Source organism: Stegostoma tigrinum, chromosome 6 (genome assembly GCF_030684315.1).
Source record: "Stegostoma tigrinum isolate sSteTig4 chromosome 6, sSteTig4.hap1, whole genome shotgun sequence".
Classification (NCBI taxonomy): Eukaryota; Metazoa; Chordata; class Chondrichthyes; order Orectolobiformes; family Stegostomatidae; genus Stegostoma; species Stegostoma tigrinum.
In genome coordinates, this window is record NC_081359.1 from 25,564,551 (window position 1) to 25,592,521 (window position 27,971).

General features: G+C 38.6%; 1 protein-coding gene across 2 annotated transcripts in view; it reads left to right on the forward strand.

Moving 5' to 3' along the window:
* The window catches only part of pibf1 (progesterone immunomodulatory binding factor 1), a 117,815-nt gene extending 91,675 nt beyond the window's left edge, over nucleotides 1-26,140 (forward strand). Inside the window, exons 15-18 of one of the 2 annotated variants that reach the window (XM_059646488.1) lie at nucleotides 7,020-7,150; nucleotides 13,423-13,507; nucleotides 20,265-20,441; nucleotides 25,572-26,140. In XM_059646488.1, coding sequence (XP_059502471.1) covers nucleotides 7,020-7,150; nucleotides 13,423-13,507; nucleotides 20,265-20,441; nucleotides 25,572-25,625 — 447 coding nt within the window. In that variant the 3' untranslated portion in view covers nucleotides 25,626-26,140. Of the gene's footprint in view, nucleotides 1-7,019; nucleotides 7,151-13,422; nucleotides 13,508-20,264; nucleotides 20,442-25,571 lie in introns of those variants that run through there. The other variant, XM_059646489.1, reaches the window with a different exon arrangement.
* The last annotated feature ends 1,831 nt before the right edge of the window (nucleotides 26,141-27,971 follow it).

Consider the following 27,971-nt stretch of genomic DNA (forward strand, 5'->3'; position numbering starts at 1 on the left):
GAATGTTGCAAGTGTTAGAATGGTGCTAATCAAGTGGGCTTCTTTGTTCTGAATAGTGTCAAGCTCCTTGAGTCCAGCTCCACTTCCTGGAGCTGAACTCTTTTTTAGGATTATAGAGAGTATTCCATCACACTTCTGATTTGTGCTTTGTAGATGGTGGGCTTTTGAGGAGAGGTGAATTATCCACCACAGAACTCCCAGCTTCTGACCACCTAAGTTTTATTTAGCTGGTCAGATCAGTTTCACATCAATGGTATCCCTCAAGATTTTGATAGTGGAGGATCCAGTGATGGCAGTGCTACTGAATGTCAAGGGATGATGTTTGGATATGCCATTGTTGGAGATTCTCCTTGCTTGGTACATATGTGGGGCAAATGGTATTTGCCACTTAGCAGTCCAAGCATGAGCATTGCTGAGGTCTTTCTAACATGGACATTGATTACTTCAGTGTCTGAAGAATGGGTCTAAATCACTAAAGCTGATTCTGAGGACTTGTATATTTAAGTACGGCTCTGCAATGCTGCATCTTGGTTTCTGACTGAGAATGAATATGGAACAGTTCAACTCTGAAGAAATTGGGACTGAAATTCAACAAGATTTAGTTAAAAAGCAAGGGCTTAAATGCTTCAACTATTGACCAGTTCCTGTGTTTCGTGTTTGTTTTATTAACTGTAGAGGAAGAAGGATTCAGAGATTATTATCTTTGATCGATTGCTTCCTTTGATATGATATATGTGTGATTTTCTAACTTGTTGGATGAACTAACTGCAAGTTGTATTCCTGCAAGGCTAAAAGCCAACAGGTTTAAATTAAGAGGAAGTGTCAGCTATTTATTATGGATTTACCATTTCCAAGTTCAAATGATGGTTGTACTGAGTATAAGCTTCATAATATTTGCAAGTTAAACATACATATGTTAATGTTACAGCCATGATTTTTAACACAACTGTTCCAGTTTCCACTTTCAGAATGGCTGTTTATCTTGAGAGAGGTGACAATTGATTTTAATGAAGGAGCTTAAGATTTTAATAAAACTCATTGTCCCAAAGTGCTGTTGGTAAAATTGCATGTTGAGAGGTTTACTTCAGAACAATTGTTCAGTAAGTAAGGTTTGAATTTTCTTTCCATGTTTTTTTCTAATCTTCCATACATGACCAAATATTATTTTCCTGTTTCTTCACTTCCTTGCTATGTTTTGATTGCTTAGTTATCTGTAGACATATCTGTTAAAGTAACACACCATGAGAAATTCTTTCCCTACTTTTGTTACATCCATTCAGCCAAAATCACTGATTCTAATGCTTATGTTTTGTGTGCGTGGCTAAATGTTAAGAATCCATACCTCAGAGTAACTTGCAGCTCAAGAAGGAAAGCGTCGTTCCCAAATATGTAACAGTTCAAGGGCAAACAAACAGAACTCCTTGGAATACAGTTGGTAAAATTACTGATCTAGTAGTTTACCAGGAGTAAAGCTTTTTGTTTTTGAGTTGTGTTTAGTTGTTTAAGCTGCTGATTAGGTAGAGCCAGTTGCTGTTGTGTTTGCACAACTTGAGAAGTATCAGCTCTCAGGAATAATCACTGGACCCAAAACATTAACTCTGCTTTCTCTACTTGGATGCTGCCAGACCTGCTGAGTTTTTCTAGCAATTTTCTGTTTTTGTTTTTATTTCCAGTGTATGCTGTTGTTTGTTTTTTTTTTGAAAATCAGCAGTGTTATAGAATTCTAGAAATTTGCATGTTTGTGAAACCAATTTTGAATTGTCATTGTGTTTTCCAAGTAGGGAACTAGTGCAATTATACTCATCTAAAATGTGACATACTGCTTTAAGCTGAACGTAAATGATAGGTTTTATGCATTTTTTTTAAGCCTTTGCCAACAATTTTAAACATGCCTGGTCCTTTCACATGATCTCAATCATTCTGTCCCAGCAGAGCACGATGAACTAATAGAGTAAGAATAACAAATGTCCCATTTGATCATAATCCAAGATGATTTGGAAGGGATATGTATAATTTAGAAAGGCATGCAGAAAAACTGTAGTCATCAGCAAGTAGTACTTCAGGGAATGGGACTATCCAAAGCCCCAATACTATAAAACAGAAATGCTGTAAATCTTGCATTTTTCAGGAACTGTTTGTTCTGAAAAGCTTAAATTCTTATTTCAAATGAATGTCTGTGTAATTATCTGAATTATGAAATATCAAAAAACAGAGCTGTGGAATAATTGTTTAACATAATCATATGTAAAAGATATATTTACTCACATTCATGGAGCCAAACATTCACAATTTGAACGCAAATAACATTTTAAATTCTCTTGAGATTTGCTATCAACAAATATTTCTTTCAAGTAAATTAAGTCTTTGCTTATTTTCACAATAGTTTTGTTACTCAGTGATTTTAATTTCAAAAGAAATTTGGCAAAGAAAATTGTTGAAATCACTGTTTCTGATCTTTCAGTTGTAAACAAGAGAGCAACTGACCATGGTCAAGTTAGGCTGGATTTAGTCATCTAGATTTAGATATAAACTAAGATTAGCAGAGGCAGTTTGTGTTTGCCCACAGTTTATGAAAAAGCATTGATCTTTTTCAAATTTTATTATTAATAATTGGCTGCTTTATTAATTTTTTAAAAAGGCATCTAAAAACTGCACATTTGATGAAGCATGTTTTGCTGAATGTCAGATTTGCAAACATCAATTAAAAATAGCCAGAGGTCAAATGTACCTTCAGCTTTTCACAGTAATATTTACATTTCTGTGGCCTGGTTAATGTTTGCTGCCAAAAGCGACACAGACCAGGCTGTTTGCCTTAGTGCCATTCTTCCAGTCCTGCCATTAGTGTAAGAGATCCAGGCTGCTGTACATCAGAGACAGAAATTCTTGTAAGATCAGGGCTTCCTACACACAACATGATGTAACTGAAATTATTTGCATTAGCAGCAAGGGAAAAGGAGAGAGAATAAGGACCAAATGGCAATAGAAGCTACTGAAGATGAAAATGACTTGCAATGAAAGAACGACGGTAGTTATTGGGCAGCACCGGCCTCGTCGTATTATCACTAGATTATTATTCCAGAGATCCAGATAATGTTCTGGGGACCCAGGCAGAGAGTAGAAAGGAAGGGAGGAATCTGGAAGAGTTCTGGAGAATAGATGGAACATTGGATGCCAGAAAGTGTGATGGGGGTGAACGATCAGATTGGAGGCTTAAACCTCGTGAGAACGATCAACAGAGTGAAATGGAATCTGTAATGGGGGGGTGGGCACATTTAGTTTTGGTGCAGAGGGGAGGCTGGAAATGTTCACGTGCAACATTTTAAGTGAATAGATAAAGTGGATCCAGCAGGTAAATGAAAAGAAACAGTAATTCAAGTTAAGCAATTTTAGTCCAGCTTTTAAAGGGTCAGTTTTGAGATAATTTAACATAAAACTATTAAAGAGCAAAAACTACTTTATGCTATCCTTCAACCAGACATATCTGGCCTTGTTATACTGTCGAAATAATTTTTATGCTCTCAGAAGGAATTGAAATAATGATGTCCATCATAATTGCCTAAATGACCATGATCTTGGGAAATTGACTAAGTATGGGCATGGAAATGGTTAGGGAGTACATCTGACTGATAGTCTCGGTGTTGTGCATCGATTGTATATGTGGCTCACCTTTCTCAATATATATTGCAGAGTGACTTTGACAATTTAGCTATAACTGAACATTCAGTGAACCTACCAAGTTCTGACAATGTTCAGTGCAGCATTTGGTTCTCTACTTGTAGTGTTTTGTTGAGTTGACTGGGTGCAAGTTCCTAATTGGCTTCTGGCAATTGTCTTTTGGACTTGATGTTTGAAACAGCATGTAGGAAGTTGGTCATTTTTAATTGGTAGTAGATAAGGAATAGTAATCAGATTCTGAAATGTCTAATCTGGCTCAGTCTGATTGATCATTAGTTACAGGAATGAAACATTTCTTAGTTAACAAGAAGGTTTGCGGCATGACAGAAATAAGTAGAGCTGTATTTGGTCAGGAGTAATAACTGGAACCTTAGAGAACTCGTACAGATACATCAGTTTTATTTTAAGATTTTCCTGTTTTTGAAATTTTAATGTTGCAAGCTGTTGCAAGTTCAAACCAGACATCTGGTATTTGTGTGAATGGACAAGCAAATATGGATCTCCTTAATAAATTGGATTGAAGGATTATGAAATTAACAGTATAAGGATTACAAGTGTGTAGAGTGAATGAATTCAAAATAAAACCTAAAAATCCAAAAACAGAAAAGAAGGAGGAAAGGATTAGATTGAGAAAGAGGAGTAAATAGGTGAAGGACAAGTTTTATCAGCATTATTAATTGTACAGTTTTTCATTTTTAAAAAAATTGATTAAAACTTGGAGCAATGAAACTCCACGTTTATAATGGTTAGTGTTTAGTGCCAGGACTGTTGTATGAGTAATTGAAACATCACACAATTAAAAGGATACTTAGATCTCATGACTTCCAGTTGAGACTTTAAATTGTACCCACCAGGTAAATATTGCAAATTTTCACCTTTTCAGTGATGAGGTAGACAGTGAGATGCCTTATTTATCGAGCCAAGATGAAATGGGGAATCTCGACCAACAATCTTTTCGATGTCCGTGTTTAATTATGCATCTTCCTCTTGTGAAGTTGCTTTTGTGCATCATAACCATTTCTTTGACATCAAATCTGGACTGAGGTTTCACCCATAGCACTTAGATGATTAGTGACTGACCTACATGAATTGGGTCGATCCCTGAGCCACAGAAAGCCTCGATCATCTCAAATATCATCAAATACAAAGTGTAGAGCAGTGGACACTGCAAGGCTGAAGAGAGGTTGAGGTTGGTGTTCCAGCATTGCTCTTCTATAGTAATTCTAGTAGTGTTTAAAATTTGTTGACAGATTCAGAAAAAGTATGGAACTGGGTTTTATTTGTCACACCTCTGTTTAATGCTCATGTTACATTGGCTCCACCCTTTCTACTGGATGTCACCTGTTAACTCTGGTTGGCAATGAGGAATTCTATTCTTGCTTTAAGATAAAACTGATGTATCAGACAAGATCTCTAAGGTCCTAGTAATTACTCCTGACCGAATATAGTTCCCACTTATTGCTCTCATGCCATAAACCTTCTTGTTAACTAAAAATAGTGTCTATTCTGTTGATACTCTTAAGGTGGTGTATCTGCTATTTCTATTCTCCCCAACAATATTATTTATTTAGAAATTTTGTTTAAAAAAATTGCAAAGACAGTTCAACTTGAATCTTACAAAATCTGCAAGAATGTTCAACTTGTTCCCTTAAAAACCAAAAGAACCGTGGATGCTGTAAATCAGGAACAAAAAGTTGCTGGAAAAGCTCAGCAGGTCTGGCAGCATCTGTGGAGGAGAAAACAGTTAACGTTTCGGGAGCGGTGACCCTTCCTCAGTTCTGAGGAAGGGTCACCAGACCCAAAATGTTAACTGTTTTCTCCTCCGCAGATGCTGCCACACCTGCTGAGCTTTGCAGCAACTTTGTTTTTGTTTCCTTAAAACATGTTCGACTCAATATGATTGTAATAGACTTGATATTTTATAAAATCACTAGTTAGACCCAAGAAAATGGAGAATTGGTGGCAGAGAACCACCTCAAACAGCCCTTAGCCAGTACTATATATGGCTGGAGGTAGCAAATACCATATGGCTTGGGAGGGTGCAGAAAATGTTTACAAGGATGTTGCCAGGACTGGATGGTTTGAGTTATGGGGAGAGGCTGGGCTATTTTTCCTGGAGCATCAGAAGCTGAGGGGTGACCTTATGGAGGTTTCATGAGGGGCATGAATTGGATGAATAGCCAAGGTCTTTTTCAGAGGGCAGGAGAATCCAAAACTAGGGTGCAAAGGTTTCAGGTGAGAGGGGAAAGATTTAAATTAACCTGAGGGGTAACTTTTTCACATAGGAAAATTCATTTCATGATCGTTCAATCCAATTTGTTAAGGCCACCTAGAGTCAGTTGTCCATTCACACAAATGTCAGATTTCTGTTTTGCACTTGCAGCAACATGCAGCACAAAATGTGTGTATGGAACAAGCTGCCAGAGGAAGTGTTGGAGGCTGGTACAATTACAGCATTTAAAAGGCATTTATTTGGGTGTATGAATAGGATCGGTTTAGAGGGATATGGGCCAAATGCTGGCAAATGGGACTAGGTCAGATTGGGATGTCTGGTCAGTGCGGATGAGTTGGGCCAAAGGGTCTGTTTCCATGCTATATGACTATGACCAGGATCGGTAGTCTGATAAAAGACCATGAACTTTTGCAGCATTGCTAAGAGACTCGAGAATCAATTAATTGAAATAGAAGAGCCATGATAATCCATAACTGTGTTCGTTGTAAGTGACTTTGTATGCTGTTGGATTCCTGTTCATTATCAGCTTTATTTCTTTCCTACACATTTCTTGTAATACTTAAAATCTTTTGACACGAGTACTGTGAATGTTTCTGTATAAAACTAGTCTTGTTATCTTTGGGACAAAGGTAATAAGTTATGTATTGGTGAAAGGGCATGAGCAATAAATACCAGTTAGAATGATTGGTAAGAAATGTTTTTTGAAACTTGTAGTGTATTAGCCAGTCATACATTTAAGCAGAATATTTTGTAGACACTGTAAATAATTCTTTGTCACATCACAGATGAGTCTAAATACATAGTGTTAATTGATTAAATGCTTTGAAAACTCAATTTTAATAATAGCTAACTTAGTTATATTTAATAGAATGCGTGAAATCACTCGTGTTACTATTTATTTGATTATTGATCATTTCGTTGTCTTGTTGCTTTAAACCACCAGCAAGCAATTCACCATTTTTTTATCCCTTCCAGAAACATGAATTTGTAATTATTTCAAGTTTTTGTTCAGGGCTGTTGCACAATTAGTGATTGATTTTGTGAATGTTTTAAGTGTTACACAATAAGATTGTTAGTGATTATCAACAACATATTTCTCTTGTTTCCCCAGCTTGCAAATGCCAATGCCTTACTTAATCAAGCACAGCAACCTTACAGCTATCTTATTGAGACAGTACGCCAGAGAGACGCTCAGATTCAGACGTACAAAGAAAAGCTTTCACAACTGGAGAATGAAATCTGGTAAATATCAACAACAATTAACTTAACTGTAGTTATATTTATCAGAAAAAGGTAAGACAATCTGGCCTCTCTTTTCTTCCAGAAATTAGAAGTTCTAAGGACAATGTGTTGGAGGTCTTTAAATCTATTAAGCTGTTTGATAGAATATACATGAAGGTGACATTTCCACTCGCAGGCAAGAACAGAACTAAAGGTCATATGTAAAATCATTAATAAATGCAATAGAGAATTTGGCAGAAAATTCATTACCCAAGGATTGGCTAGAATGTGAAGCTTGCTATCTTACAGTCGGGAGAAATATCATAGATGAATTCAAGATGAAGCTAGGTAAACATATGGGGAACAAACGAATATAATGATAAATTGATGGGGCTCGTCAAAGTAGGATGTGGATGGAGCAGGAACATTTATGTGTGCCTTCGGGACAAATAGCTGGTTTCTGAGTTATAAACATTAGAATGCTTGGAAAATGTAAACTTATTTTAACTTTTAATATCCATGGGCCTTGTTGGCGTTCTCTCTGATTACTCTGATTTACAGTAATTCAAACTGAGTAAAACCTACAGCTCATGGCTACAAACGAAATTACATTGGTGAAATGCACAGGAGTTCTCTAAGAGGAACACCATTCATCTTTAGTGAGATAGGAGCATAGGAATAGTAGTAATCCAGTCAGACACTCAAACCTGTTCCACCGTTAAATGAGATCATGGCTGATTTGTAACCTTACTTCATGCACCTAGCTTTGGCCAATCTTCCAAAACACTTTTGCTTAAAAATATGTCTGTCTCATATTTAAAATTGGCAACTAATCTTGTGTCAGTGGCCATCTGTAGAAGAGAATTCAAAATCTCTATCATCCCTTAAATGTAGAAGTGCATCCAAATATTTCTGCTGAATGATCTAGTCCTGATTTTTAAAATATGCTCCCAGTTCTAGAGTCTCAAACCAGTGGAAATAGTTAATGCTTATCTACTCTCTTTTTTTCATGCTATCTTGAAGACTTTGCTTAGCAGACCTTGTAACCTTCTAAATTTGAGAGAAATCAGATTTCATTTGCATAATCTTTCCTCATAACTTAACCTCTGAAGTCTAGATACTATTCGTGCAAACCTGTGCTGTACTCCCTCAAGGCCAATATATCCTTCCTAATGTGTAGCTACTGCCCACATCAGTATGCCAGTTGGGGTCTAACCAGAGTTTAGCATGGCTGCAACATGACATCTGCATCCTTATACAGCTGTTTCTGTTGTACTTCACCAATCACTAAAATCAAATTATTGCTGTATGATGTACGCTATACTACGAACTATAGATTGCTCTTCCTGAGATCCACAACCACGTTAGAAAAGCCATTTTGTTTGTTGGAGCTAAAGATTTATTCCTTGTCGGAGTAGTTACTTGTTTGATCCTCTGGAATGTCTTTTGAGACTTGCATTGCCCTGTTTATGTCATTCTTCAGACAATATGATGACAAACTTTGCAGTTAACATCGTTCTATTATTCTTTTTGAGGCATAGATATGGCCATAGTGTAAATAGGAAGGGGTCCCAGGACTTTGACCCAGTGACTATAAAGGAATGGAGTATGGGAAGAACATTTTTCCCCAGGAATTACCTAAATGACAATTTCATAGTTTCATGGAGGGCTTTTCTCCATGACTCCTAGCATGTTTTCTCATTTTCTGTAACTCAACTCAAAACTTTATGCATTGTGCCTCCATGACTCTTCCTTCATATTATCTTTACTCTTGCCAAAGGCAGTAGTACTCACCACTGCCAAGACTGCCTGTGATTCTCAATGCTGGCGCTGTTTAAAGCCAGTGGTGTACCTGGTCAAGTATTGTCAGCCAGAGGTTGCCCTTCATCATATACCTAGTGGGATGGGAAACAAAAAGAAACATTTTCAGTGAATATAGGTGGCACATGTGATATTTCTATACAAATACAAGTGCACATTCGTAAAGAAGACTATAGGGGGCAGAACCTCTGACCCTGAACACCTCAAGTGGCATGATTAAGCCCCTGTCTTCCAGTAATTGTGCCAGGACCCCTGGACCTGTCTGATGAATACACCCCTTAGATTTTGAAGCATGGCCATTTGGTTGATACACATACAGTGTGCCGGCTGTGAACATTGCTGGCATATGGTGCAGCTATGGCATTGACAGAACATGGTGCCATACAAAAACATTTCCAGAGGAGAAACATGTCTAACTCCAAGAGTAATGACCATTACAAGCTAGTATCAGAGATAATGGGAACTGCAGATGCTGGAGAATTCCAAGATAATAAAATGTGAGGCTGGATGAACACAGCAGGCCAAGCAGCATCTCGGGAGCACAAAAGCTGACGTTTCGGGCCTAGACCCTTCTTCAGAGAGGGGGATGGGGAGAGGGAACTGGAATAAATAGGGAGAGAGGGGGAGGCGGACCGAAGATGGAGAGTAAAGAAGATAGGTGGAGAGAGTGTAGGTGGGGAGGTAGGGAGGGGATAGGTCAGTCCAGGGAAGACGGACAGGTCAAGGAGGTGGGATGAGGTTAGTAGGTAGCTGGGGGTGCGGCTTGGGGTGGGAGGAAGGGATGGGTGAGAGGAAGAACCGGTTAGGGAGGCAGAGACAGGTTGGACTGGTTTTGGGATGCAGTGGGTGCTGGGGGGAAGAGCTGGGCTGGTTGTGTGGTGCAGTGGGGGGAGGGGACGAACTGGGCTGGTTTAGGGATGCAGTAGGGGAAGGGGAGATTTTGAAACTGTTTCAAATCTCCCCTTCCCCTACTGCATCCCTAAACCAGCCCAGTTCGTCCCCTCCCCCCACTGCACCACACAACCAGCCCAGCTCTTTCCCCCCCCCCCGCCACCCACTGCATCCCAAAACCAGTCCAACCTGTCTCTGCCTCCCTAACCGGTTCTTCCTCTCACCCATCCCTTCCTCCCACCCCAAGCCGCACCCCCAGCTACCTACTAACCTCATCCCACCTCCTTGACCTGTCCGTCTTCCCTGGACTGACCTATCCCCTCCCTACCTCCCCACCTACACTCTCTCCACCTATCTTCTTTACTCTCCATCTTCGGTCCGCCTCCCCCTCTCTCCCTATTTATTCCAGTTCCCTCTCCCCATCCCCCTCTCTGATGAAGGGTCTAGGCCCGAAACGTCAGCTTTTGTGCTCCTGAGATGCTGCTTGGCCTGCTGTGTTCATCCAGCCTCACATTTTATTACCATTACAAGCTACTTGCCTTTCTGTCTGTGCTAAATAGCAAGGCAAGACAGAGGCACTGTCAGCATTTAACCTCTGGCTGAGGGGGCATAACACAAAAAGACAGTCCAGGTAAGACAAAGCAGAGATGTTGTGAGTGTACAAATAAGCACAAAGTGAATACATGATGAAAGAACAAGTGAAAAATCTTGAGGTGCATCCTCATCTACAATGAGAGATGAGTGCTTGTCCCTAGGTCCAAATATCCTGGAATGCCAGTCAAGTGGGCTGCTTTGTCCTGAATGGTGTCAAGCTTCTTGAGTGTCGTGGGCTGCACTCATTCCAGACAAGTGGAGAGTGTTCCATCACACTCCTGACTTGTGCTTTGTAGATGATGGATAGGCTTTGAGGATTTCCTACAAAAGCTTTTGCATACCTTGTCTACCCAATAAACATTGCCATTGCTGATATCATTTAAGGTTACCTTACTGGATTTCAAATTTGAGCCTTCTTGCACAGACACCAAAAGTCAGCATTTTGCATTGATTGTCAATTTTTTTGAGGACCTCGTTTGTGCATATTTGCTAGCCTTGCCTTTGCCCCATCACACTTATTATCCTAAAGTCCTCTTGCTCATTGACCAAGCCATGCAGCTCAAGTGGTGATAGAAAGAGTCCCTCTTAGTAGCTCTTATGCCACGTCTTACACTTTTGAACATTTATGTCTTATGAAACAGTAACTTCCTTTTGTATCTTGCAGATATATCTGAAACTTAGTTCAGCTTTTAATCTGTTTTGTTAAGATTGAACTTTAGTTGAACTTGAACTTAAACTGGAATTTGTTTGCCAGGACTGTCACCAAGTCTCAGTCAGAAAATCTGCAAATCATCACTGACAATTTTGAGTTCATTTAAAGTATGGTCTATAATGGAGCATAAAAACAGATAATGATCTGGTGTTGGAACTTGAGGTGGTGAATAAATTATAAGCCTGAATTAAGTTTTTTAAAAAGTCTTCGGCAGTACTAACTGTGATTTAGATCTTTTCAGACTGGGTTTATTGTTTACAATTAACAAAGTATTCCCAAATTTGTGTAACACAAACTTTCATGGCCTGCAGAATAACTTATCTCCGGTGCTGACACAGCCTCTGATAGTTCTAACATTTTGGACATTTGTGAACCATTCTCAAAAAGCCAGCCGATAAATATGAGGATAATCATCCTTAGCAACGGTTTATTTTGGCAGCACCAATGTGCGTCATCTGACAGAATTATTCCGTGTTTTGACATCAATTGTCAACCTGTCTTAGACAGGATTTGAAATCAGATATATTTGAAATCATGTTGCTGAATAGGTCCTCTGAAAAGATGTTTTTTGCAGAAGTTTCTCACTTGTCTGTTGCGGTCAATCTTACCTTTCTCTCACAATCATTGGATTGTTATCTAGTCCCAGGTATTCTGTCTCTGTGATCACCAGCTTGTACTATTACCATGAAAACTAGCAGGGAAACTAAAACTTCCAATGCTGCATTTTTGCACTTTCTTCAGGTCTTACTCAGTGCTACAAAGATGTTTCATATTTGATATGGTTTACAGCGATTAAATTTAGAAGGATTTTGGAAAAATTGATTTACTTTAAGCTTTGTGGAAATAGCTGGAGTGGCTTCTTTCAAAAAGTTCATTCAGATGTCACTGGGGAGAGATTTTTTTATAAAAAGAGTTTATTAAATATGTAATATATTAACTAATGCATAGTTATTGAATAAATTTTATTTTGATGATAAAGTGATAAATATATTTAAGAAACCTGGTTCTTAGGTCTTGTTTAAAACCCTGATATGGATATGATATTTAATTGGTCATCTTGATAACTTTAAAAAAAAGTAGTTTTAATTTTATGACCCATGGAGTATTGGTGATAGAGCGACAGCACACTCCTCCAACATAACTCGAATGGAAAAACAGCACAAATATAGACCTAAATTGTTGGCAGATCTTAAGAGCTTCTTCTGAACTGTTAAATGCACTGAACTAATTCAAAACACAAAATAGCGTGGAAACACAAGAGTGAGATGCACATTTCCAAGTGGACTCAAGTAGAAGACCAACTTGGCATGATGTTTCCATGCCTTTATGGTCTTGTGCCAATTATTCCTATTAAAACTACAGTGGAATATTATGGTACAGCGGCCACTTTACTTACCCAAGAACACGTGGAAATATTGCCAGGAAGGAAGCACAAAGCAATTGCTCTTTAAGCAGATGCAGAGATGGTGATATCATGGGCATGAGTCTCTTCCTCTTAGTCCTGTCTCCCAGGTCTTTGCTTGACAGGTGGCAATGCTGACGATGGAACTTACTTCCTATTCCCAACCCAACTAAAATATGAACAGAGAGGAAACTTCTGTGGAGAACCAAGTTAGTTTTAAGTGTGAGCGTAGAAACCTACTACCTCTGAACAACAGCCTGAAAGCTCTGAAACCAGTAAATATGACTGATGCTTCTCATTACTGCCAGAGAATCTGGTTTTCCTCTTGCGCTTCAAGGTGAGAGTTCGACCAATTGCTAAACAAACAGCAGATGCCAAGTGTTGTTAGCACATAGCGGGTGACAAATAGTGAATAGCATCCTTCACCGTAAAAACATATAGTTGTTACTGTCACCATTTTGATTGCAATACAGGCACAGACATGATTTATTAAATGTTGTTAGTAGAAATTGGCTCTGCTCAACATAGTAGCTACTTGTCCTTCAGTAACTTAGTTATGTAAGATATCAACTTAGCTATATTTGTGTATATAATTAAACCTAACCTCCAAACACTGCTTTTCAGCTGACCTGGTATGTTACTTTTTCAATTATATAATTGTCCTTTTGCAGTTGCTTCTTTTTCATCAAAATAAGCTTTATGAATATTTTATTTTAAGTCAGTAATCCTGCATTAATCTTAAAAGTTATTATGTCTGTATATACTGTGTGAAGTTAGTTTATTCAACTCAAGTACCCCAAGTGGGGAAAAAGCCTTTATTAAATAAAACACGTGGTCCTTATTATGCTAAAATATGTACCTGCTTTTTTTCAGTCAATCAAATAAAGAAAAAGCTGCTTTACTTCGCATGAAAAACCAAATGGCAGCAGATCTAGAGAAACTCTTGAATCAGAGAGAGGTATTTGTTTTCAAATTATCTTGCAGTTGGCACGACATAAAGACAAGAGAAATAGAAAAGGCAGTTTCTTTTAAGCTTTTCTAAGTCTGAATGGAATGAAATGAGTTAATTTCATGAGGGAAAATGCTCTGAGTTACAATGGTCTGCAAGCTGCTGGTACAGCAGATATCCACCCTATGAAAAACGTGAAAACTTAGCGAGTTAATGTTCACTTGGGCTGATTATATAATTATAGTTGATTGAACAAAGAAGTGGAGCTGTAATGAGAAATGATCGTGAACAAATGGTTATTTATGCTTTTGGAAGAACAATAGGCAGTGACAGGATTATCTTCTAAATACATAACTGATGTGGAAGATTAGTGAGATTTACTTAGTCAACACATTGGATGTTAGGGTTATGTACAGGATATCTGTAAGTGCCACTCCAATTAAAACCTTTTATTGTTATTGCAAAATGCAATACCTTTATTTAACATGTAATATGCACAGTTGCAAATTTAGCCATTGTGGGCACAATGGAAATACATTCTAACATCAGTTAAACACACTTCCAACAGTTTGACAGGCCCAAAATAGTGCTACTGTGATAATTAACTTATAATCTTCATTGAAAATGACTTTATAGAAACAGTCAATAAAGAATATTCTACCCACATACCCAATAAAAACATATTCAAGGCTTTTGAAATTTGCCTTTGATACACTGGAATTTATAAATAGTATAAGATGATCCAAATCTTTTATACCAAGATACCTATAAATTATATTTTTAATTACTGGGAGATTCTTCAAATCATTTATGTTCCTCTTATACAGAAGAAGCACAGTAAGAAAATAACAGCCTGCATATTGATGGCAGTGTAGTTAGAATTATACACTTTTTCATTTTTAAGATTTGAATTTGAATCCGTTTGTACTGGCTAATGTTGTGCATTTGTCATGTTTTTGAAGAACATAAATAAAAATACAATACCTCTAATTCTGTGTAGAATTCACTTGCACTTCCCAAACATACTCCTGTCGGGAACACGTTTTGATGCTCCACATTAGTCATGGGGAATGATTAGGGGCGATAAACAGTAGGTGGTGAGCTACCTGAGAGAGTTGCAGTGATGTTGCCGAGGGAAGAGCTGTGAGAGTGGAGAGGAGCTGTTTCATTCTGAGTTTTAAAGACAATTGAGCACCTACTTCTCAAGGTTTGCCAAAATAGTATTCACCTGCCTAGATTCAGCAGATTATGCCCCGCCCAGTTTTAAAAATACTTAGACAACTTAAAGAAGCTGCATAGCTTTTAACCCTCAGCCAGTGCTCCATGGTAGACACTACTGCTTTGGAGCTCAGAGTCATACAGCATGGATAACTCGCAGATTGGGATAGCCTGGACTGGAATGAGAAACAGGAGTGGACCATTTTATCTTTACCCTAAAGTTAGATGAACACACTAAATTTTAGTGATTTATTTACACGGACATTCAGATCTATTTGGCCCTTGTTTCTCACTATTTAGAAAATATGCATTTTGTTTTTCTTGGGTCCAGAATGGATGACCACCAATTTTCTCAAATAAACTCCGTTTGTCGCAGTGGTGCCCACTCAACTAATCTGACCCTTTATAACATCCTCCTCTCATCTTCAACACTTAATCCACATCTCAAATTAGTGTCATCAAAACATGGTTTACAACTCTGTATTCCTTGATCCAGATATTTCCTATTTAACCTGTTGACAGATATTATTGATAATAAAATGTGAGGCTGGATGAACACAGCAGGCCCAGCAGCATCTCAGGGGCACAAAAGCTGACGTTTCGGGCCTAGACCCTTCTTCAGATCCTTCTCTGATGAAGGGTCTAGGCCCGAAATGTCAGCTTTTGTGCCCCTGAGATGCTGCTGGGTCTGCTGTGTTCATCCAGCTTCACATTTTATTATCTTGGATTCTCCAGCATCTGCAGTCCCCATTATCATTGACATATTATTGCACTCCTGAAGCAGCAGAGACTTGAACCCGGACCTCTTGGTTCAGAGTTAGGGGCACTACTTCTATGTCAAAAGACCTTTCTTCCAGGCAATTCATTGACGAATATTGTCAAAAGCTGCACTTTGTTGCATGTCCCTCCTAACTAAAGTGTATGCTTTAACTCTGGTGTCTGTTTTCTACCTCTGAACTCCTTACCTACTAATATCACAAGGTTGCCTCCAATTCTTTGTACTTTGATTTTTGCAAACTACTTTTCTGTGAAACTTAGCAAATATCTCTTAGAATACTGGACAGACAATATCCACTTATACTCTCTTGAAATATGATACTGATCCTGCTGGGTTTTTATATCAGACCATCAGCTTTATGGCAATTTTACTTAGAGATTTTTTAAAAACTAAATTCAAATTCTCAAGCTGCCACAGTGGGAGTTGAACTCACATTCAAAGATCAACGGTTTACTATTTCAGGAAAAACTAATTCAGTGTTCAAATTAATTGTGTAGGAATAAAGCATTGACAATGAAATTTGGTCATTGAAAATAATATTTAGGTAATTTCACTTCAGACAAAGTATTATTTAAGCATACCAGTCTTCCTGGCACAAACAAATATAACTGTCAGATCTTATACATTGTCTGCAACAATGCATTTTACAAATCACTTTTTATGTTGCTTCTAAGTGTATCAATTTGATGTGATGAGCTTAAATCTGTGGTATTTAGTAATAAATAAATAATATGGTTCTATTTAATACATACTAAAAATTGTATCAACATGTGGAGATTTGGTTTTTGATATCCGGTGTCTTTCAATTGCTGTGTAATAATTTGAGAACCATCATCTCTATACTACAGTCCTTAGATCACTAATGCATTCGTTGCTGTTGGTATAAAATACACCAAATATTCAGGGCTATGTTAGTTCTTTTGAAAGGGATTGGATTATGCTTGGAGTTGGTGGTAATGGTACATTAATCATGTGGTGTATCAATAAATATGCATGTATCCTTATACCTTTTGAAAAGGAACCTCACTTTATAATGAACACACTAGTGAAATACATTGGAGAAAATTGAAGAAGACAACCTGTTTGTGTCACTTAAACTGTTTGTAGAATTGTTGGCCCAACGTATCTCCAGATGTCCATTAATGAGGTTCAGCTGGCACGATAATTGGCAAAGGGCCCAAGCTGCATAACAGAAGTGTTTGGCAACAAAATTTTTCTTGCTATTTTTACCTTGCAATCTACCAAATATTGAAATTGTGCGTTGCTTTTGTAAACTGTCCTTATGCTTGGAGCATAAATCTTCAATCTTGCGCTCAAATCAGATATTAATTTGTACTACTTTCATCATTCAGTTATTCAATGTAAGAGTATATGGTTTAGATCACAACTTGTCTGCCTTTTATCCTTAAAGCAGCCCCTGTAAATTCCATTGGAATAATTTTGCATACTGCGCTGGTCTCATCAACACCAGCAAGTTGACTTTAACTGTGCTGCCTTCCAGGACAGCTGCAGTACACTGACAGCTTTTTTATATACGAACCACCAAATGCCTGGTCACTTATGTAAGTGATTAAGACACTGGTATACCAATTCCTACTTTGCTGTCCTTAAACCCCTTTTAAGCTATTTTGCATGAACCTAATACCTTAGTTGTCAATTAAATCTAAATCTATTTTCATGTAAAAACTAATAGCAATTTAATCAACATTTAAATAAATGAAGTGAAGCAATGAAATGTTCAATATCTCTGCAGTAAACCTAAATATTGGCCTAGATCTTCCAGTGTGTGGATTATCGGAGACTACATATGGATAATGATGGGATAGTGTAGGGGGAGGGGCTTAGATTAGTACATAGGTCAGCACGTCGAAGGCCAAAGGGCCTGTTCTGCGCTGTATTGTTCTGTGTTCTATGTTCTACACATATGACCCACCTCCATGGGGAATTGTCCAGAAAGTTTTAAGTTATGATGGGCAGTTCCTCCGCTCCCTGCTCTAAACTTGAGTTGAAGGCAAGACAGTTCTGCTGTACTTGTCTGGATAGTTACTCAGGAATGTTAAACAAATTAAAACTTGGCTCTGTACATAATTGCAGATAGACTAAGCGCGGAACTGACCCCGTTTCACTCGCTCCCCCCACCACTCTATTGGCCCTGACTCTCGGACTAACCCCACCTACATACTGACCAACCCAACTATTATTGACCATGCTAATACCAACTGTCTGACTAGCCCTTGACCTGATGGGATTACCACTTTAATCCACCTGCAATTCTCACCCCTTACTTTACTCACCCTATCCATTCACTCACTCATCATTCACTAATTCATTCTATACATTCAAACTTACCTTAATGACAGCTAGTGCCATGAAGGAGGTGAAGGTTTGTTTTCCCCAGCTGTGCTGAGACCTGATGGAATTGACCCAGGGACACTGTGCTCTATGTTTCTGGGGAGGCTAGGTTGGGAAAGCCCAGCAAGAAATCTGGAAGAGCGTGATCTCAAAGTTTGTACAGAACAGAAATCCTACAATGTTTGCTGCCTGTCAGAAGATCCAGGCCTACGTAAAGGAGGCAGAATATTAAATAGGTATGAAAACAAAGAAAATGTTGGTCTTATTTTGCTCCTTTAAAAATAAAATCTGAGCTTTTCAAATGCACATTTAGCTTGGATCTTCCTCTTCATGGATCTTTCCTCAGGGAATGAGGCCCCTATCTAGACTTTTGATACTCCCTACACATTTTACTCACTTATTTAATGTTCTAACATTACTCCTTGATGCACTTTAGAAACAAAACTAAGGAACTGTATTTAACAAAGTGCGAAGCTGGATGAACACAGCAGGCCAAGCAGCATCTCAGGAGCACAAAAGCTGACATTTCGGGCCTAGACTCTTCATCTAACCCTCTCTGAGATGCTCCTGAGATGCTGCTTGGCCTGCTGTGTTCATCCAGCTCCACACTTTGATATTGTGGATTCTCCAGCATCTGCAGTTCCCATTATCACTAAGCAACTGTATTTAATGGCTTAATGACATGCTGAACATCAAATTTTACATTTCCACTCATTATCTTATAACACTGCATGTACAGTACACACATAAAAAAGAGCATATGGTGCTTTTAGGTGAGAATTCATTTAAAGTACTTAGTTGTCATTTTAAAGTCATTCTTGGAAAGCTTGTTCCTGAATTAATTTTACAAATTGAGAACTTCATTGAAATGATCCACATTGCTATCCTTGTGGAAAATCCATAAACCAAGATAACCAAATTTACTGTTACTCCCAAGTAAAGAAATTATCAACAGGGTTCCAACTCAAATCAGAAATAGTGCAAATTACGTGTGAATTAAGAGCAGTTGATACTTTAAATAGGTACATAAATTGCATATTAATTTGTCAGTGCTGTAATGATGTGTATTATGCAGTCATAAACATTTGTATTGTTCCCACACAAATGTTGCAGCTAGCTACGCAGTTCCACAATTTGCTGTTCCTTTTATACATGAGGTACTTCAGAGTTCAAAGTATTCTCTGACAACAGCTTTTACCTTCAGGTTTCACAGCTACGACTTTGATCAGCAAGATACAGTTCTTCTAACGTTCTGCCCCTCTGTACATGGCACCCTTGATGACTGAGCATTCCAGAATTCTTTTCAACTAATCAAACTATAACATCCCAACTGATGTTTGGCCATTTCCGGGTTAATACCAAGCTTTTCTGCATCTCTGAGCAATTCACTCAGATCTTTAACTTTTAGACCTTTATTGGCAGCTCATAATATCTCTAAATTCTGCCTGATAAACAGACCTCTTCTTAAGAAAAATTCACTACTTCTCATTAGATTTTGTCATGGTCTTCTTTATGCTCAGCCTGTTTTCTTTTATTGTCTTCATCTGTACCTTCACCCTCTGATTCCTCCGTTTGTAGTTTTTGTGTATAAATCTACCCTTCATGTCTGAGCATACTGCACCTGTGTCTTAACTTCCTTCCTGTAGGTGCTGCTTTTGTGTCAAGGATTGTCAGGTCACATGAACCAGTCGTTAGTCCAGATAAGTGATCAATTGTGAGGGATTCAGGTCCTCCAAAGTCATTGCCTAACTCTCAGAAAAAGAATTTTAGCATTTAAAAACAAAAATTACTCATGGGACATGTGCGGCACAGACTGGGCCAGCATTTATTGCCCATCCATAGTTGCCCCAAGAAGCTGGTGGTGAGCTGCTGTCCGTGTGCTGTAGGTTGACCTATAAGGAAGTCCGCTTCTAAATGTCGCAAGCTTCGGTATATTAAAAATGCCAATGAAAGTACATTCAATGCATTAAATCCCCTCAAATACTTCACCCCAAATGTGGAAAATCCCAGACATCTGTATTCATTATGCCCGAGCAAAGTCTCTTATTCTTTTAATGTCTTCTTTGAGCTGGCAAATAAAACATGAATTTACAGCCTATTTTTTATTTATTCATGGGGCGTAGGCATCTTGATTGTGCCATTCTAAAATGCCCATGGACATTTTACTGAAAATAGACATTTTCCTTGCTGCTTTCATTTACAGGTTAAAGATTCTCACACTTGACTATAGGTTGGCCTTGAAATGTCTGTTTTTGAATGTTAAATCAGTTATTAAAATGAACCTGCCAATTTGTTTAATTGTTAAATCATAAGAGTAAATTATCAGCAAGATTGGAGAGAGAACAGAGCATTTTGTGGCCATGTTGCTTGTCTGTGTTGGTTACTTGGTTTAATATTAGTTATGTTTATCTCTTTCAGGAATTGGCAGTAATGAAGCAAGTTCTGATAAATTTGCATAACAGGCAGCATGGTGATGGCTTACCAGTTTCTCGTGATGAAGTCAAAAGTAATCCTATTGCCCAAGCAACAAAATTGCCTCTGAGCTTGCCCCCACATGAGGATGAAAATGTCTACAAACCAAAACCAACTATTTTTGTAAGTTATCTTTTTTCTCTGAAGCAAAGAAAGTACTAGTTTTATTTTAATCAGCCCCTTTTTTTCAATTCATTTGTGGAACAGGATCACCATTTGTTGACCAACATTTATTGACTCTCCCAAGACACTTGAGAAAGTGGTGATGAACTTCTTTAAATGCTGCAATCCATGTGCTGTAGTTTGATCCACAATCTCCTTAGACAATTCCAGGAGTTTGGCTTAATGACATTGTAGGAACAGCAACGTATTTTTAAGTCAGGATGGTGAGTGACTTAAAGAGGAACTTTGTATTGTTTGTGTTTCCATGTATCTACTGCCCTTGTCCTTTTGGATGGAAGTGGTTCTGGGCTTGGAAGGTACTATCTAATGATCTTTGGTGAATTTCTGCAATGCATCCTGTAAATAGTATACACTGCTGCCACTGAGTGTTGGCAGTAGAGGGAGTGGATGCCTGTGGACGTAGTGCCAATCAAGGAGATTGCTTTGTCCTGTATGGTGTCAAGTTTTTTGAGTGTTGTTGGAGCTGCAGTCATCTGGGCAAGTAGAAAGTATTCCATCACATTCCTCTCCTGTGCCTTGTCAGTGGTGGGCAGGCTTTGGGGAGTCAGGAGGTGAGTTACTCGCCACAGAGTTCTGTTGATTTTCTGGTCAACGGTAAATGCCAGTATTTTCTGAGTGAGGGTTCAGTGATGGCAACATCATTGAAGGTCAAAGGTGTCTGTTAGATTGTTTCTTACTGCGGATGGTCATTGCGTGGCATTTGTGTGGCCTGAATGTTACTCAGCACTTGTTGGCCCAGGTATGGCTATTGTCCAGATCTTGTTGCATCTGAACATGGGCTGTTTCAGTATCTGAGGAGTCACAAATGATTGTGCAATCGTTAGTGTGTGTTCCCACTTCTGACCGATAGAAGGTTATTGATGAAGCTGCTGAAGTTGTTTGGGCCTAAGACAAGACCCTGAGGAGCTCCTGCAGAGATATCCTGAAGCTAAGGTGACTGATCTCCAACAACCACAACTATCTTCCTATGTACTGGCTATGACTCAACCAGCGGTGAATTTGCCCCCATATATCCATTGATTCCAGTTTTGCCAGGGTTCCTTGATGCCACACTCAGCTAAATGTGGCCTTGACATCAAGGACTGCATTGAGTAAAGGAGATGGGAGGTTGTGTTGTGGCTGTATAGAACATGGTTATAGTGAACAGCCAAGGTCTTTTCCCCAGGCTAGGGGAATCTAAAACTAGATAGCATGAGTTTAAAATGAGAGGGAGAAGATTTAAAAGGGACCTAAAGAACATTTTTCACGCAGAGAGTGGTGCGTATATGGAACGAGCTGCCAGACAAAGTGGTGGAGGCTGGTACAATTACAGCATTTAAAAGGCACTTGGCTGGGTACATGAATAGGAAGGGTTTAGAGGGATATGGGCCAAATGCTGGTAAGTAAGACTAGATTAATTAAAAATATCTGGTTGCCACCAATGAGTTGGACTGAAGGGTCTGTTTCCATGCTGTACATCTCTATGACTGTCACTGTCACCTCACCTCTTACAGTCAACTATTCAAACATGCTGGCTGATCTGATCCTCTCAACTCCACTGTAATTATTAATCTTTGACTAGTATTCCTTGATCATCAACCTTGATATCAGTCTTGAAATTGTTGTTAATTTGGTATCATCAGCCTCTTGGGTTCAAGAATTCTAGCAACAGTAAACACTTCAGATCTCATTCCAAAACGTTATTTACTTTCCTGCTTTTACGAATCCTAATTCTCAGTTTTTGAAAAAAAACTGTTTGCACAGATCCCTGTGGCATTTTGGGGTTTTCACTGCTACTGTGTATTTTTTAACAAAAGAAAATGCAGAGAGGGAAGAACTAGGAACAACTTTTAATGGAACAATGAGTTTGTGTTTGAAAAGCCTAGAAATTCCCTATTACTTCCATCAAGAAATTCTTCATTTCAATGAGAAACTGTTATGGCAGAGTGTCATCATTGTAGTATCAGCTTCTATCCCTATCCTTTGCAAGTGCTTATGTCACTAGTGTTGCAAGTTTGACACCATCTCAGTTAGAATTAGTTCTGCTGCTCCAGATACTACAGAATAACTCAAAAAGGCAAATGAGATGGCACAGGACCCTTAATTAGAGCACATGAAATGGATCACATACCAGGAGGTTTTATTTTTATATAATTAATGTGATTTCAAGCTGTGATAAATGAGCAGCCAAAGTATAGCATAATTTTACATAATTGAACTTCTCAGAAAACAAACTTGCAATGAAAACTGAAACATATGTGAGTATCATTTTGATGTTAATTTTTAATTGTGTATGATGTGCCAAATTTCTGTTTCACATTTTAAGCAGGGTCTGAGTTTCTGTCATCGTGCTTCTCTCAGTTTAGATATTGAAGGGAGGCAGCACGCTACATGAAAGAACAAGTCCTGGTTCCTAGAATAGCAGCACCTAGCACATGGGTACAAGAACTATCTAGATAGGCAGGTTTATTTTAAGTCCAAATCTTAGGATTTACACTATTACTGATCTTTAACCTTTGAGATAATAATAGAGATCTGTAAAAGATGGCTCGATTCTGGCGTATCATTGGAGCAGTTTTTCATCATTGAGAGTTGTCAGCGTCCAGCATTCTCTTTCAGAGAGCAGCAGAGGTTAGGTCATTCAGTAAGGTAGAGATGAAGTCCCATTGTCTTGCTGGACCACTGGGCTGATCTCTCATTAGTGAGAGTAGACTGGTGATGATTTAACGTGAGGGTCACCATGCTCAGGTGTGGGGAGAGGTTGAAAAATAGAATCCTCATGGTAACCAGAGTTGGTGCAGAAATTGAACAGTTGGCATCATTCTACATCACAAGCTAGCCATCCAGCCAACATACTCGAGGCTGAGTTGGATTAACTTTGGACTGACAACAGAGCCAAGGGTTATAGCTGGTTATGCAGGAAGGTGAAGTGATTGTTTCGAATGGCATAAACAATGCAAACAGTCTACTGCCATGTCTGTTTCTCATGTTTACTACATTGATACCCAGAGAGATACTTGACTTCCTCCTGTCCCAGACCTTTTATCTATTTAAGGTCTCATACCTAAAAGATTTTGCTCTCTGTTAAATGCCTGAGATTAAAGTGAAACAAAGAACAGCAGATGCTTGAGATCTGAAACAAGAACAGAAATAGCTGCCAAAACTCAGCAAGTCAGGCAGCATCTGTAGGAAGTAAGCAAAGTTAACATTTGAGTCTGGTGACTCTTCGTCAGAACTGATAACAGCTCAGAAAAACTGGTATTTATATTGAAGACAAGGTTGGAAGAGAGAGAGGTGAACACATAGGTGGAAATGGAGCCCAGAGAAAGATTTGAAAGCGCTAGGTAAACAAGCGGATTACGGATGGCAGGCCAGAACACAGAAGAAGCTGAATATGTAATATGAGAGCTGAGGGTAACAGAGAATGGGGAGTCTGTGCTGGAACCAAACTGTGTCATGTGATAACAGGCCTGACAGCGGGTGAAAATGGGTTGCCTATGTTAAAAGCAATTCATGACATAACTGGACAGGATGTTGGTGAAAAAATAGGGAAGGATAGAATCGGAGTGTAAAGTTATTGAACTCAATATTGAGTCCTAGAGGCTGCAAATCCCCAAGTGGAAAACAAGATGGTGTTCTTTGAGCTTGTACTAAGGCTTACTGAAACACAGCAGCAGACCCAAGACAGAAATGTTGGCAGGGAATGTGGTGGATTGTTGAAGTGACAGGTAACTGGAAGCGCTGGGTCATTTTTATGGACAGAACACAGATGTTCTGCAAAACAATCACCCAGTCTGTGTTTTGCCTGTCCTACGTAGAGGAGACCACACTATGAGCAGTAAATACAGTGAACTAGATTGAATGAAATACAAGTAAATCACTGTTACACCTGGAGGTATTTCTGGGGCTTTGGATAGTGACAAGGGAGGAGGTAAATGGGCATTTTTTACACCTTCTGCAATTGCATGAGAAAGCGCCATGGGTTGTTGAGAAATGTTGGGAATGGAAAAGAAGTGGACCAGAGTTCCTGTGGAATAATGACAAAGGAGGGGAATGTGTCATGGCTTCTTGTTGGAGATGACAGAAGTTGCAGTTTATAATCTTTTGGATTCGGAAGTTGATGAGGTGGTAAGTAAGGACTGGGGGAGTCTATCATTGTTGTGGGAGGGAAGAGAAGGGGTGAAGGCAGAAGTTAAAGGTTGCCTAAACAGAGTTCAGACAAGGACTTCCCTAGTCAGAATTTCATTTCAACTTCCAACATCACAAAACACTGACCATGCTTAACAAATGGCCATCACTTGTACCCTAGTTCCAGTTGGTCTTAGACTGCCTGAATAACAGTTTTTTCTTAGTTTTTATTTCTGATTCCTAGCTTCCACAATATTTTGTTTTTGTTATTGTTGCCTCATTAGTAGGTGTATTCTCAATCAGAATATGCAAGCTTATCAACAATTTGAGAAATCTACAAATTAATGGCAAAATGCCAATAACTAGAGTGTCATGGTCCACGGTCCATGAAGACAAGATCTTGGATGCATCTGCTGTATATAATAATTGAATGACATGGTTTTGTGTCAAACAAAATAGAATAATTTGTGATAGAGATAATGGGAACTGCAGATGCTGGAGATTCCAAGATAATAAAATGTGAGGCTGGATGAACACAGCAGGCAAAGCAGCATCTCAGGAGCACAAAAGCTGACGTTTCGGGCCTAGACCCGAAACGTCAGCTTTTGTGCTCCTGAGATGCTGCTTTGCCTGCTGTGTTCATCCAGCCTCACATTTTATTATCTTAGAATAATTTGTGCATGTGTTGAGCTTTTGACATTTTGTTTTATCCCTATTGATGGGAGATTCATTATTCAAATACATCCAAGTGTAAGTGACTTCTTCATCTTCTGTGGACCTTCTCATGACTGATTCAGTGTGCAATATGAGAATGGCATTGGTGCCCACAACACTAGCAGTTCATGTTGTCATTATTGGTGTTTCTGGAAGAGCTTTTTTAAAACCCTGTAAGGGATTCTTTAACAGAAAATGATTTTCAGCTGCTATGTTCTTCCTAATTTGAATTGTTGTTTTCTCTTGCAGACAAACAGAGTGTGTCCTGCTTGGTACAAAAAATTGAAGCAGAAGAATGCTTGATATTTTTGAAGCATGTTTAAAGGACCTTCCTAGATTTTGTAATTCCTCATGCTGTTCATTTTCATTGACCTGATCTCACACCTGAAATTGCAGTTTTTCCAATTCAACACCTGCGATTCTACTTATAAACCCATTGTTGGTGAACCACTTGGAATGCATTTCCACTGCACCTGTTGGTGTAAACCTTAAATGCTGTATTGATATTATAAATGCATTTTGAATCTGCAGTCCAGTCCTGACCTGGAACCAGTACAAAACAGAGTGAGCCTCCCGGAGTCAGGGATTTTCCTGCACCTCATAGTTAGTCCAAGGCTTAAAACCCAGTTTGCACTGCACAAGATTAGTACCAGTGTAATGTTTAACTCCTTTGCAGTAATACTAAACTTACAGTGTAAATACATCTTATCATACAACTGAAATGAAAGGTAGGTTTACATAGATGTCAGTGTTATCGATGTACAGTAATTTGTTTTATTGCTTTAATGGGTAACCGTGTTATACTGTGATATTGTACTGTGCATGTTGAAAAAGAAAATGTTAATAAAGATTTTATTTTCTTTTACACCTGTTTACTATTTTGGTAATGGTGGTATAGTACACTTCACTAAGGGCATCTGAATTGCTGTAAAAAAAATACACTTTTGTGTGTTTATTGTAGTCTGGAGCCATAGATACTGATAGCAAAGGCCCAGCATTCTTTCCAACACATGGCTAACTAGGAACCTCTTCCATTGTGTGTTGAAAGATTTTGCAGTTAGTTACTAAACCTGTTTGGTTGTGTTACAAGGCATCTTTCTTGGCCTCAAATACTGAGATCAATCCCAATCTCTGAGATTCTTGCTTAGGGAGGGACATGACCCCCCATGCTACAAGACCTAGGTTTGTGAGGGTATAAACAGTTTGCCATTATAACATGGTTTTCAAAAGGTTAAATGGTGTTATATCAACGTTTTCTTTGCCTGTTTCATTTTACTCATTCCTAATTAGTAACACCACTGTAAAATATAATCAGGTGTTTTGTAGAAACAGTAGGTTTAATTGTCAAAGGTTTGAGATTAGTATGTTGTCTTTTATTATTGATGATATTTCTGTTTTCTTTCATTTTCACTGTGTTACATTACCTCCAGCCTAGGACACAGACTGCACCTTATTCCTGGATTTCGCACTGCTGTTGTCCTGAAGCGGTCACAGCAAATAGGCTGCTGCAACCTGACATTACTACTCTTTCCTCTTTTGTAACCATTAGTGCATCTAAAATCAGGAATTCAGTCATGTAATAGATTGAATCTCACTGTCTTGGCTCAACATATTGCTGCTCTAACATAATGTCTACCTTACTATTGCTCAGAATTATTTTAACATTTCCAAGAGTCTTAGTATTTTATGTCAAGTGTATCTAAGAATCTTTATAATTGTATAAAGCCTGAACTAATGGGTAACATTTGCATGGTGGAATGCAACCTGCATTTCATGTTTGAAAAGATAATCATGACCCAATACCAATCTACAGCCACAGAGTTGCACAGTTTTGCAGAATATACCGAATGGAGACAAGAATGTACGCTGCATTCACATATGCACATAATTTCATTCATAAACCTAGTGCATTCTAAGGTTTCAGGCCAAGAAATTCAGAACATCCAAGGGTGCTGTAATCCTAGCTATCTACATTTCAAAGCTGACCTTTACAAAAGTGGTCATCTGAAACATCAAAACAGTTCATCATTTACAATATAGGAATACATTGTGAGCACTAAGAATATGAAGTGCTTTTAATTCAATTATAGATGGAAGTTCTTATTTGGATTCTGCGGTAGTCCAGTTCATTACAGTCTGATTGTTTATTTCACAATTGCAACTAAAACTGGACTTAAGCCAAATCATATTAAGTCCCGTCTGGTTTAGTACAAACCATATTAATTGCTGCATAGTGACATTGATAGTCCCAGCAGGTGAAATGAAGTTACAACTAGAATTTTGAAGTTTCACGATAATTTGTTTCCCTTTCAATTATTTCTGTTTTTCAACAACAGCCTCTAGTTTTATCCAGCATCTCTGATATAATAAGATGTCCCAGGTTGCCTCAGGAGTGTTACCAGAGTAGGTTAAGCACGGTAACACACCTATTAGAAGTGTCATCAGCTTGATCAAAACAGGAGTATTTTTAAGATTTGTTTTTTGATTATTCATTCACGGGACATGGGCATCACTGGCTCGGACAGCCATTTATTGCCCATCCTTAATTATAGAGGTCGATTAAGTTTTGACGACGTTGCCAGACCATGTAGGCCAGACCAACTTAAGGATGGCAGTTTCCTTCCCTAAAGGGCACGAGTGAAACATGGA